At 47.0% G+C, this 12,931-nt stretch overlaps 1 protein-coding gene across 2 annotated transcripts; it reads left to right on the forward strand.

Moving 5' to 3' along the window:
- FKBP4 (FKBP prolyl isomerase 4) lies at positions 1-10,368 on the forward strand. Of its 2 annotated transcripts, none has more exons than XM_016130128.2 (10): positions 1-289; positions 2,393-2,537; positions 2,953-3,095; positions 4,158-4,278; positions 4,535-4,691; positions 5,363-5,453; positions 5,554-5,637; positions 5,912-6,100; positions 6,620-6,876; positions 8,123-10,368. In XM_016130128.2, exons 1-10 carry the CDS (start codon positions 185-187, stop codon positions 8,133-8,135), a joined length of 1,305 nt encoding a protein of 434 aa, XP_015985614.2. In that variant the 5' UTR covers positions 1-184; the 3' UTR covers positions 8,136-10,368. The 2 variants fall into 2 exon arrangements, with proteins under 2 accessions (XP_015985614.2, XP_015985613.2); XM_016130127.2 differs by having other exon boundaries at positions 3-289; positions 6,620-6,859.
- The last annotated feature ends 2,563 nt before the right edge of the window (positions 10,369-12,931 follow it).

A 12,931-nucleotide genomic window follows, 5' to 3' on the forward strand; every position in this document is an offset into this window, starting at 1 on the left:
CTCCCGCGCCACACTCTGCTGCGGGCCGCGAGCGTGCCGGCGGGCAGTGGCTCGAGCTTTGGACCAGTTTGCAGGTCGGCGGTCGAGGCGCCAGCGCCCGCACCCCCGTGCAGACAGGCCGGCAGCCGAGAGGGCTTGTCTCGCGCCCACCCAGCTCCCAGAGTAAACGGCGCACCGAGCGGCAATGACCGCCGAGGAGATGAAGGGGGTCGAGAGCGGGGTGCAGACGGCGCCGCTGCCCATCGAGGGAGTGGACATCAGCCCCAAGCAGGATGAAGGCGTGCTGAAGGTAAGAGGACGAGGGGAGCCCAGGACCTGCTAGGGGCGGCCGAGCCCCGAGCGTTAATCGCAGCCGCCCTACCACCGAGCCTGAAAGTCGCCGGCCGCGACCTGGGGCGGGAACGGCCGTCTCTGCAGCCTCGGGCCAGTATTTGAGTGTCGTGCAGCCGGCGGCCAGTTGCATCGCCTTCCAGGACCCGGCTGCGTTGTTTGGGAGCGGGAGGGCAGCCGCACGCTAGCATGGAGGGTGGCCTACGTGCGCGGGCCTCTCGTTGGCCATCTTTCCAGCTCCTTTGGGAACCTGTGATCTGGGCTTGGGTCCCCTGCCTGGCCGCACCCCAAGCCCTGCGGCGCCTGAACCCGGGCAGGGGGCTGGATCTGTAGCGCCAACTCCGGCGTGCGCCGTACAGCGGGGGGTTGGGGGAGAAGGCCCGAGAGGGGAGAGACCGGGCGCGGCGGTGCACGCGTGCTGCAGCTAGGGGGCCCCGGGCAGCGTGCACCCAGGGCCGGGCCTGCTCCGACGCCGCCCCTCCCTCACCTCTCCCCGACCCCGCGACTAAGCTGCCAGCTCCTTTTCTGCCAGCCGCAGCTGGGAAGGGCCCGGGCGGCCTTCGTCGGTGGCGGTGCGAGAGCTCGCCTATCCCTGGCAGTTAAATATTAGCTGACCTGAGGCGGGTCACAAAAGTAATTTCCAGGCCCAGAGGCCTATGCAATTTAACGCCCTGGCCTGGCCGCGAGGAAGGTTCTGGCGACCTCTACCCTCTCGTTACCTACTTTCTAAAAGCTGGGACTCAGGTCACCAGCTCATCCTTGCTATCCCTCCTTCCCCCAGCCCCGGGAAAAGCAGAGAGCGATGCATGCCGGGACCTGTAGTTCCCTTCCCACCTCTGCACCCCGCCCCTTCCTGATTTGGGCCTTCTGGGTGTGGGGTGTGGGGTGTGGGGCCAAGAGGAGTTTCTTTGCTTGGGAGCCTGTTACTGTGTAACCACCCGACTGCAAATAGCCGAAGGAATGGAGGCAGAAAGGTGTGGGTCTCAGGGAGCAGGGCAGCTTGACCTGGGTCAGGACCTACCCATGGTTCAGAGCAGGTTCTGCGGAGTCTAGGATGGCAACGAAATCCCAGCCTTGATCCCATGCCCACTGCACAGCTACACGTGTGTATGTGACCTGGGCAAACCTCAGGGATCCCCTGTCTGGTCCAGAAATGCATATGGCTTTGCCCCAGATCTTGAAATCTCAAGCTGCTCTCCCAAATGGGCATGTGGCTTCCCCTTCTCACTCCAGTGTCCTGGTGATTTCTACAAGGTTACAACTCCAGGAGGGGTCATTTCCCCTTTTATCCTCCACTCCTTTCCCTTAACTTTTCTACTCCGCAGTCCCCTGGCCATTCAATCATAGCTTCCTTGTAGAGGGCAATGACACACCTACCAGGTTGCCCATTGAGTTACTATTTATCAATGCTAAGAAAGAGAAGCATAAGCTCATAAGTTCTTGGAAAATATTCTTAGCTCCAAAATAAAGGACTTAATTCACCTGCCAGTAAGGAATGCTTATTTCCTGAGTCAGTTTAAGACCTGATTGGGAGCCCTTGTGCTCATCTATAATCTGGTAAATCCCTTTCCCTCTTTTGGACTCTTCATTACTCATACTCCTTTCCTTGTCTCCTACCAAACCCTGATGTGATGATCACTGGCATTTAGAAAGAATGAGGAAATGTAGCATAAATACTTATCTCTTTGCAAAAACGCAGCATAGATCTTTCTCCCTTTGCTGCTGATAATCAGTTTAATCTTTTAACAACTCAGGGATTTTCATCACTACTTTACAAATAAGGTCTGGAGAGTCTGACTTCCCTAGATTATACAGCAAAAACTTGAACTCAGCTCTTTTGTCTCCCTTTTTTCAAATGAAGTCATGTCGTACCTCAAGTGAGACAAAGCGGTCAGTTGATTTCTAGCCAAGCTCCATATCAGAATTCTTTGAGGATTGGCTCCTTGAATCTAACTACAAGGAGGTAGAAAAGTCCTTCTATGTTCCTGTCAGAGGTGTATGCAGGCAGTGTTGTGCCTCTTTCTGCCCCCATCGCTGGGTACTCACCTCCCTCTTCTCCCAGGTCATCAAGCGAGAGGGCACGGGCACGGAGACACCCATGATTGGGGACCGAGTCGTAGTTCACTACACTGGCTGGCTGTTAGATGGCACCAAGTTTGACTCCAGTCTGGACCACAAGGACAAATTCTGCTTTGACCTGGGAAAAGGTAGGCATGGTTAGGCTTGGTAGATATAAGGAAGGTATAAGCTGTCACAAGCAGAAACCATATTCTCAGAAGGTTAAGAAGGAATAGTTTGTTACAGTTTGTTAATTTTTTTAATTCCTTTTTCTTACACTTCCACTGTCCTATAACAGTATCGATTTCTATTTCTCCTTCCCCTGATCACCTCTGAATACCTTACTTCCTCATCAGAAGTGAACTGCCTTGATTCTTGAACTCCTTTGTTTCAGAGTTGAGTGGGGTTTTTTTGTTTTGTTTTGTTTTGTTTTGTTTTGTTTTTTAAGAGGTTTGAGACTTGGCAGCACTTACTACAACCAGGTTCTCTATTTTCCTGGTCCCATTTCTAGAGAGTGTCTAGCTTTCCCACTAAGGAGGACCTGTTTGCTTTCTGTACCTACAGGGGAGGTCATCAAGGCTTGGGACATTGCCGTAGCAACCATGAAAGTGGGAGAAGTATGCCACATCACCTGCAAACCAGAATATGCCTATGGTTTGGCAGGCAGCCCTCCAAAGATCCCTCCCAATGCCACACTTGTGTTTGAGGTGAGTGTCCAGCCACAGAGAGCAAGGCAATGAGCCAGCCTTATCTCAGTTCATGGCCTGGCTGCCCTCCAGTCCTTCCTCCCGCTTAGAAACAATGTAGCCAAGGCTAAGGGGCTGGCTTTAGGAGAGAAGAGAAATGGTGAGGGCAGTTGGTTCTGCTGTATACATAGCTTGTATGCTGCCAGAATGTGGGCCATGAGGTTTCAGGTGCGAAGAGGTGGCCATGAACCCCTTTTAACATTTGAAGCAGTATAAGGGGTTGAAATATGTTTATCTGAAGAGCAGGACCCAGAGGAAATGGGGTATAATTTTAACTCAGAGGAGTCAGGAGGTCAGATTCTGTATTCAGTTATAAAAGACAAGCGGTCTCTAACCTTTTTGGCACCAGGAACTAGTGCTTCTACAAGAATCTAATGCCTGATGATCTGAGGCGGAGCTGAGGTGGTGATGCTAGCGCTGGGGAATGGCTGTAAATACAGATGAAGCTTCGCTTGCCCTGCTATGCAGCCTGGTTGCTAACAGGCCATGGACCAATACCAGTCTGTGGCCTGGAGGTTGGGACCCTGCTCTAGAGATCAGAGTTGGGGAGAGATGCCTCCCCTGTGGATCAGAGGGATGAGGAAAGTCTTTGCCAAGGAGGTGGAACTTGACACTGTTCAGTCTGAAAATGATTGAGCCATAATCACCACTGATAGTTGGAGGATGTTCGGAAGACTACTGAAAGATGTTGGACCATTTCTAATGCCTATTAGACTGGATTTCTCTTCTCAAGTAGTTGAATTAGGATTGTCTGGAACATGTCTTTATCATGTGGAGCAATCAAAGAGATTGATCTCCTGGGGTTAACTGAAATCCATGTGGCCTGCCCACCTCTACAAAAGTTGAGACTAGATCCTGAGAACTTAGCAAAAATGCTACTTTGTCCACTCCTAGTGTGGCTGCACTTGTGGTTAGACCTGGTCTGGTGGTTACTAGGACTCTTCTAATGAGAGAGAAGTTGTATCTCACTGTTGACGAGTTAGTGCTGAAAGGAGTTGCATCACCTTATGTCTTGTCCCACAGGTGGAGTTGTTCGAGTTCAAGGGAGAAGACCTGACAGAAGAAGAAGATGGTGGAATTATCCGGAGAATACAGACTCAGGGTGAAGGTTTTGCCAAGCCCAATGATGGTGCTCTTGTGGAAGGTGAGACAGTAGTCAGGGGTTTCAGTTTGAATTCTGTCTCTGGGTGGCTTTGGGCAAGTCACTTCCTTTCTCTGACCCTCTTGTCTTCTCTGTAAAATGAGGGATTGGATCCTATCCTCTTAACATCCCTCCAGGTCTCAGAACACAAGGGCATCCTGGGGGAAAGAAGCGATAAGGTAATAGACGGAGGCTGATGGCATCTTTCTTCAATTGCCTGTTCTCATGCCCCTGACACGTTGCCTCTTTTGCATGCCAGTTGCCCTGGAAGGATACTATCAGGACCAGGTATTTGACCAGCGGGAGCTCCACTTTGAGATTGGTGAGGGGGAGATTCTGGATCTGCCTTGTGGGCTGGAGAAAGCCATACAGCACATGGAAAAAGGAGAATATTCCATTGTGTACCTCAAGCCCAGGTGAGGAGCAGGCCCCTTGTAGAGCAGGTGGGTGAACTGAGGTCAGATCTATGTGTCAACAGTGAGTTGTGTAACAGGCCATGTGTATCCTTTCCTCCTGCATGTGTTCACTAACCCCACAGCCTCATTAGAGTTCACTGTGTTGGTGAGTACACCAAACACACACCATTATGATTTCTTCATTATATTTAGGAACTTGGCCACAATTGTCCATATTTCTTTGGATCAGAGCCTAATCTTGTCAGTCATCGCTGCTGCAGACTCCCTCCTCAACTGACATCAAGATTTTCATCTCCCATTAACTCATTCGCTCATTAATGACATTTCTTGAAAGACACCTACTGTGTGCCACACATAATGCTGAAAATTCCTAGTTTTCAAAGACATTGTTCCTGCCATCTGGTGACTCACTTTTCAGTGATGTGCTGTTTAAATTAGTAATCATGCCAGTGTGTAGTGTAAGCTATTAGAAGGATATATAAGATGCTAAGAGACCAACTAATTGTGCGAAGAGGTCAGGGAAGATTTTGCCAAACAGGAAACATTTGAAACAAGTCTTAAAGGATGGGGAGGTACTTTCCAGGAAGCAGGCAGGAAGCCCTTTCTGTGTGGAACAGATTAAGTACTGCTGAGATGACCTAGAGGTTTTTTTTTTTTTTTTTCCCTCATAGCTATGCTTTTGGCAGTGTTGGGAAGGAAAAGTTCCAAATCCCACCAAATGCTGAGCTGAAATATAAAGTCCACCTCAAGAGTTTTGAGAAGGTGAGTTTGCTCAAGGTCCTCCCTATCTGGAATTCGGGTCCCACCCTGTAGGTTACTCTGGGGTGGCTGACAACTATGTTTCTCCCTTGGGGGACGGCAGGCCAAGGAGTCTTGGGAGATGAATTCAGAGGAGAAGCTGGAACAGAGCACCATAGTGAAAGAGCGGGGCACTGTGTACTTCAAGGTAAGCCAGCAGCCACGGTACTGAGAACATTCCAGGGAGGCCGCCTCTGGGCCTGCCCTCTCCCGTGATGACTGAGGTCATTTCTGCCAAGGAGTAGACAAGGGGGACCTACAGTCTTCACCTAATAGAACTGAGCTAGCTGGTCTAGCCTGGGTTCATGAAGGTTGGGTGCTGGTCAAGACTCTCATGCCCATAGGTCACTGGTGTCTATAGGATATGACAGCCTGGTGCCACTGAACCTGTGCTGTGTGCCTGAGCCTCCCTCCCATTCTAGGAAGGCAAGTACAAGCAAGCTTCACTGCAATACAAGAAGATTGTATCCTGGCTGGAGTATGAGTCAAGTTTCTTGAGTGAGGAAGACACGCAGAAGGCACAGGCCCTTCGGCTGGCCTCTCACCTCAATCTGGCCATGTGTCAGCTGAAGCTACAGGCTTTCTCAGCTGCCATTGGAAGCTGTAACAAGGTGAGGCCTCTTCAAAGAAGGCAGGGGAGCAACATTCTACAGGCAAGGTTGAGGAATAGCTGCCAGTGTGTCTGAAATTTGCCCTCAGTGACTAGGGTAGAGGTAGCAGGAGGGACCATTGGGAGCTCCGAGATGAAGAGCCCAGAGACAGGGGCTCTGAGAAGTAAGCACCTTGGCTTGAGTGGTAGGAGGCAGCTAACCCAGAGGTAGAAAGAAACACTGGATGGGAAGAACTACATAAGTGCTTTCTCCCCCATAGTTCTTAACCTCTCCCTCTTACATACCTGCTTTATTCTAAAGAGATGGAAAGGTCCTTCTCTTCCATCTAAAGACCTATTTTCTCTCTCTGCATCTTGGATTAAATGAGGTACTTTTGTAGATCGTGGTCCTGTCCATTTAATTTCCAAGACTCCTTTCCATTCCACCTCATCCTCCCGAGGGCTAGCCTTTGGAACTGAGTCTTAGCCAGATAAGCTGCAGGAGCTGAGGTCTCACTGCTGCTTCCTCCCTCATCATTAGGCTCTGGAACTGGACAGCAACAATGAGAAAGGCCTTTTCCGCCGAGGAGAGGCCCACCTGGCAGTGAACGACTTTGACTTGGCACGGGCTGACTTCCAGAAGGTCCTGCAGCTCTACCCCAGCAACAAAGCCGCCAAGACCCAGCTGGCTATCTGCCATCAGCGGATTCGCAAGCAGCTTGCCCTGGAGAAGAAGCTCTATGCCAAAATGTTTGAGAGGCTAGCTGAGGAGGAGAGCAAGGTGAGGATGAGGACAAGGTAATGTCTTTTTTCCTGTCCATCTTATTACCTCATCCTTGTGCCCAACCCAGTTGGTGTGGGCTCTTTGTGCCTGTGGTTGTCTGTGCCAGTCCTGGAAACCAGAAGTTGCCCTCATCCCTGGAGTAATGGTATGTATGTTCCCTCAGTAAAATCTCCTGCTGTCAAAGCCGGCATTCCTCTCTGGTCAGGGCTGGAAACCCACTTGCAAGCCCTAGCGGTCAGGAGTCAGGTGCTGTGTGTGCTTTCCAATATATGGTCTGTGTGCCTTTTTAAAACATAGGTTTTAAACATTTATTTCAATAGGTAATACATTTACACAGTTAAAGTGTACAAAAGAATGTTTAATGAAAAGTCTCCCATCACCCTAAAGCAACTGATATTATCAGTTCTTGTATCATTCCTGTATATTGTATACATGCACAGGTAGACACATTTGTTTTCTCCTTTTTCTCTAATGAAAGGCAACATGCTCTACCTATTATTTTCTGTACCATGCTCCCTTCATATCATACTTAGAGCCTTATTTTACATCACCTAAAAGAGCTTTTACATTCTTATATAGTATTCCATTGTATAGATACATCATATCTCTTTTACCTGGTCCATTATTTCTAGTCTTTCAGTATTCTAAACTAGCACTGTTCAATACAAACATAATGCAAACCACATATGTAATTTAAATTCTCTATTAGGTCGAAGTTAAAAGAAACAGGTAAAATTAATTTTAATACTATTTAGTTGACCCAACGTCTCCAAATATTGCAACATGTAATTTTTTTAAATCGCATTTGTGCTTTTTTCAGATTAAGTCATAAAAATCCAATGTGTATTTTATAGTTAAAACACATCACTTTGAACTAGCTGTATTTAAAGTGCTCAGTAGCCATGTGTAATAGCTACCATGTTGGCCAAGTATAGTTCTAAACAGTATTGCAATAAATGATCTTATAAATTCATAGTTTTGTACGTGTGCAGGTGTATCTTTAGGATATACCTACCTAAAAAGGGAACCGCTGGGTGTGTAATTCAGTTAAAGTTAGTGGGTATGTTTTTTCACTTGGGGGACGAGTATTTGTGGGTACACGCTATACATGGTGGCAGCATGCCAAGTGAATATAGGTGTGTCACCAGATCAGTTGAGTACAGGCAGACAAGAGTGGTGACATGGCGTAAAAGTCACCTTTCTCATCAGAGGTCCTGAGCGCCAAATGAGAACTGGAATTTATCTTCTTCCTTCTCACAGGCCAAGGCAGTAGTAGCTGCAGGAGACTATCATGCTGACACAGAGATGAAGGATGAGCAGAAGAAGGATGCGGCAGGGAGCCAGTCTCAGGTGGAGACAGAAGCATAGCCTCTCCCCATCCCTATTCCTGCGGATGCCTGCCTACCCTGCTCCCTACTCTACCCTGTTCGTTTTGTAAAAACTGAAGAATTTTGAGTGAATTAGACCTTTATTTTTCTATCTGGTTGGATGGTGGCTTTGGGGAAAGGGGAAAGGAGTAGGCTGGGGGATTAAGGTGGGGGATCCTTTTAGGTGTTGTCACTCCCTCTTCCCTTCCCTCTTCCCCGTCTACACGTGAATGAATGTCCATTCACTTGCACACATCAGAATGTTAATTTATTTTGCTTCCTCTGTTTGCTATGTCCATTTTTCAAATGGTAGAACGGGATAAGTGGTAGGGATTTAGGGTCAGATGTGAAACCAGGGTAGAGAGGGAGACATCCTGGGCAGCCAAATCTCCTTTCCTCCTCCCTGTCCATTTCCAAACATGTGGCCTCAAGGTGCGTGCTAGAGGCATGGGAAAACCACTGTCGTGTTCATCACTTCTCAGTTCCCTTCCTCACCCCAGATGGTATGGTTAATGATGTCTTCTGGAGTCATGGTTACCAATCCCTGTGCTCCCTTCCAGTATTTCCTTTCCGATCAGTTTCCCTTCTCAGCCAGGTTGTCCTCACCCCCACCCCCAGCCTCTTCTCTGCACATTGCTAAAGGTCCAGGCTCACCTCAAGTTCTGCACTTGAGCAATAAAGTGGAACCAATAAAACCTGGGTGTCTGGCAACCCGTTTTGTTTTGGCCTCAGGGGCTAGGGAAGGGTGGCTACACTATGGGGGCAAAATTAAGGGATTCGCCCACTTCATCCCCAGTTCTGCTTAAAATGCAGCACCTAAGAGTAATAGAGAAGCTGCAGTGAGCAGGGAGCAGCAGTGCCAGGCAAGCCTTCCGGCACTGCGCTGGCTGCTGCCAGGACCTGTGCTGAGGCCTCTCCAGAGGCTCCCAGCACTTTCCTCAGAAGCCTGGCAGTTTTTAATAACTGGTTTTCTTCCCAACACTTAGAAAGAGGAAGACATAAACATCTAAAATATTGGGACCAATCGTGTTTGTTTTGAAGTTAGATTTATTTATTTCTACCTAACTGATCCCATAGAAGCACAAGCTTCCTTTATACCTTAACAAGGTAAAATCTTTAATGTAGTATCTCCTGTCAAGACACCTTGGAGAGAAAAGGGAAGAACAGTTCTCAAGCTAGGGAGCATAGGCATTTAGGCCTGCTTTCCAGTTTCCTTAGCCCTGACTAGAAAAAAACTTACACTTTTTTCTAACTATGCTTTGACCCTTGACATATGACAGGAGGCCCTGGGAGAAGTCACAGGGCATAAGATAGTCATGTTGAGCCTTCTCCAGGTTTTGGCTGCAGGCCAGAGCCTATATCTATGCCCTTATTGTTCTCTTCTGTGTAGGCTGTCTAGTCCTTCCTACACAGAGACAGAACTAGTCTGCCTACCCATGTGCCTGTACAGTTCCTTCTAGAAGAATTTTCTCCATACTTTTACTATGGAAGATTAACTTTTGCATGAAAAATTTGGCTAAGTCATACAGCCTGGCTAGTGCTGGAACCAGACCTCAAATTTGAGCATTCTAGTTTCCCAGTTTCAACGGCTTGCTCTCTTGGGTTCACATTATAGTTCTGTGCCTGAGGTTTGTGTCTGGGTCTTTTTGGTATTTCAAGATTAGACTTGCCCTTGCAGGCCAATGATAATGGCTAACCCTCAGTAAGCACTTAATGATGTAAACCTAGAACTAAACCAAGAGCCTCGTGCTTATTAATCTTAATCCTTGTAACCATCCTACAAAGGAGGTATCACCCCATTTACAGATGAGAAAACCAAGGCTCGGAAGTTAATGGAAAGGTCTGCCCGGAATCTGAGATTTCTTGAACGAATCCAAACTCTGCCATGAGGTTCACGTGACCTTGGGTAAACTAAGCTTCTTTTAAGGAGATGGACAAAAAAGTGCTCTTATGTTTCCTTTCAGCTCTGAATGCTTCTTTAGGAATCTGAGAATTTAAAACATAGCTGCACTTCTGTAGAACTCTGTGGCTGAACAATCCTTAGTTAATGTGATGTTATAATTGTCTTGTGAGGATGTTTTGTTAAAGTGGCCAGAAATCTTTAAGGTTAAAAATAAATCCACCACGTACTTCACTGTGCTCTGGGTCAATGCTCAAATTTATTTCCCAGTCAGTTGCACCTTCCTCACCACTTAAATATGGAAAGAATGTACTTGAATAAGGAAAACTAGTAGCAATCAGTACTTCCAGCTGTTAATTTGCAAGTGGTCTCTGAAAAATTTTATTTAAGGTTTATTTTGTCATGATGCTGGTCCAAACATCAAGTTCTACAGAGTTAATCGAAATACAATATTTCCAATCTCTCCATTCCAGCAATCCATCCCCAACATCCCCATGCACCTCCAGCCTGCTCTCCTGCTCTATGGGTCTCCTGTCTTGTATTCCCTCTTGCTCTACCTGTACTTAACTCAGCACTACATCCAAATCATATCCCTCCAACTGCTTAAAACCCTGTCAATGACTTCCTAGCCTGTTTACACTGAAGATCAGAACCTTTATCATGGCCCACAAAACCCTCCAAAGCCTGGCCCAGCCTGCCTTACCAGCATCAGTACACTTGACTCTCCTTCACTCTGTATCAGCTATACCAACCTTAAAAGTCCATTTCCTCGTCCTTCAGTGACAACGAAGAACTACTCATCCCTCAGTTAATGTCCAATAGAATTCTGAATGACAACAGCCCTGACAGATTCCAGGACCAAAGCTTTCCAGATTTTATCCTTTCTGATCGGGCCAAACTTGTGATAGGTGAGACTCAAAGCTTTTCTGCTTAACAGCATTTCACTTGGCAGGGCTGCCCACAGTTTTGCCTAATTTCTAGGTCAAGTAAGTTTGAGCAACAGATTTCTGTACTTCATGAGTTCTCAGAATCTTTAGTACACTAAGCTGTACTGTGACCTGGCGTGGGAAGGGAAATGAGGAAATCTCTCAAACTGAGTCCATTAGAAAGCCCTACGCCCTGCCCTAGGATGGCAGGTGGCTCTGGGCCTTACATGTAGAAAGAGCTTTAAAGGTCCTGTTTCTTACCTGGGCATCCTAGGCAGACAAAATTTGATAGCACCCTCTGACTACTCTTGGAAGAAGAAATGAACAGGATCGCCATGGAAATGTTGCCCACTTAATGTCTCCCGCCCCCTTCCACAGCAGGTTTCTACTGAAGCTATCATTTGGCTGGTTTGTAAAAATTATATCATCTGCACAACTGTATCCACATCATCTAACTAGAAAGATGGCCTGGTTAGACAGTTCTGGGGAGTAAGCCAAAACCCATGCTGTAAAAGTGCTTGGCTGAAACAAGACTGCCTCTAGATGGTACCTGTGGAGACTCACCAACCGTTCGACTAGAAACGGCCAAGAACACAGGTGCTCTTTTGAAAGCAAGGTATCTGTCCACATGGCTCTGCAATGCCTAGTCCAAACTTCCACTTATTGTGAATTTAACACTCGCAGCAGTTAAAGTAATTGAAGCAAGATGGGGAGAGACATAGAAATGCAGAGACTTGGTTAATGCCATATTTCTTGGGAGACCCATCTTTCCTAACTATTTGGCTCTCTTGACAAAAGCCAAAAGGTATGGTATCTGGGAACATTTGAGATGTTGCTCCCCAGCATATATCATCAGTTTGGCTAAAAAAAATAAAAGTAAAAATTGCCCAAAAAGGGGGGTAGGGGCAGGGCATGGTATCCAAGTTGTGATCATAACAACATGACCTTCATGGCAAAAACAAACAAAACAGGCATCCCTGGCACAGAAAGGTCAAAAACAAGAAGCCAAGTAATGAAAAACATAAAACTAAATCCCTGTGGAGAGGTGGGTCAGAGTATTTCAGAGAACTAGGTCAGGTCGGGGTACTTGGTGACATAAGCAGGGCGATCCTCGTCTATTTTGTCCTGGGTTATTTGTTTTACAATTTCATTCAAAGGGCTAGAAAAAAAAATGTATAAATATTAGTGAAAAGAAAGATAATTTGAACTATTTAACTGTACAGTTAGTGGCAAATATTTGAAAACTAGCTTTTTTCCACCCCTTAAAACCATATGGAGCTTAGGGTTTGAGCTAGGATGAGAGAATAGAGATGTGGTAGGGTAGGATGAAGTAGCATGCAACCCTTCTATAATGAGATCATGTATTTAAAGCACCAGATATACCTGTGTAACCCAGAGCCTTTGACAACCTAGCCAAGCCCATAGTACAACACCAGAAACAGACACTTGAGTGCAGTCTCAGTATTTGGCTAAATTGCTTCCTGTTTGCTGTTCAGACTTACTGTTCCTTGTTCTCATTTGACCATCAGATCCACTGGGACCTCTAGGACAAAATATGCCATCTCCCTCCCTCACCCCCAGACACAAAGGTCCTACCCTCCAGCCCCTTCTTTCTTTAGGTTCAGACATAGAAAGCAGGACCAGCCCTGGTCCATCATCTGCAGGTGAGGTAGATAGCCTCAGTTTCAGTGTTGACTCCTGAAGGATCAATGTGTAAACCAGTGTGGGCCAGCAGACCTAAACCTTAAAATGTATTGAGCACCTGCAGAAATTCACGAATATTTTTAGTGCCCTTATTGATAAGGCACCCCAAAGAAAGACTGGACTTGATTCTACATGAAGTTACCCTAAGAGGCCAGCCATAATGGTAATGTCC

Source organism: Rousettus aegyptiacus, unplaced genomic scaffold, assembly GCF_014176215.1.
Source record: "Rousettus aegyptiacus isolate mRouAeg1 unplaced genomic scaffold, mRouAeg1.p scaffold_m13_p_2, whole genome shotgun sequence".
Taxonomy (NCBI): Eukaryota; Metazoa; Chordata; class Mammalia; order Chiroptera; family Pteropodidae; genus Rousettus; species Rousettus aegyptiacus.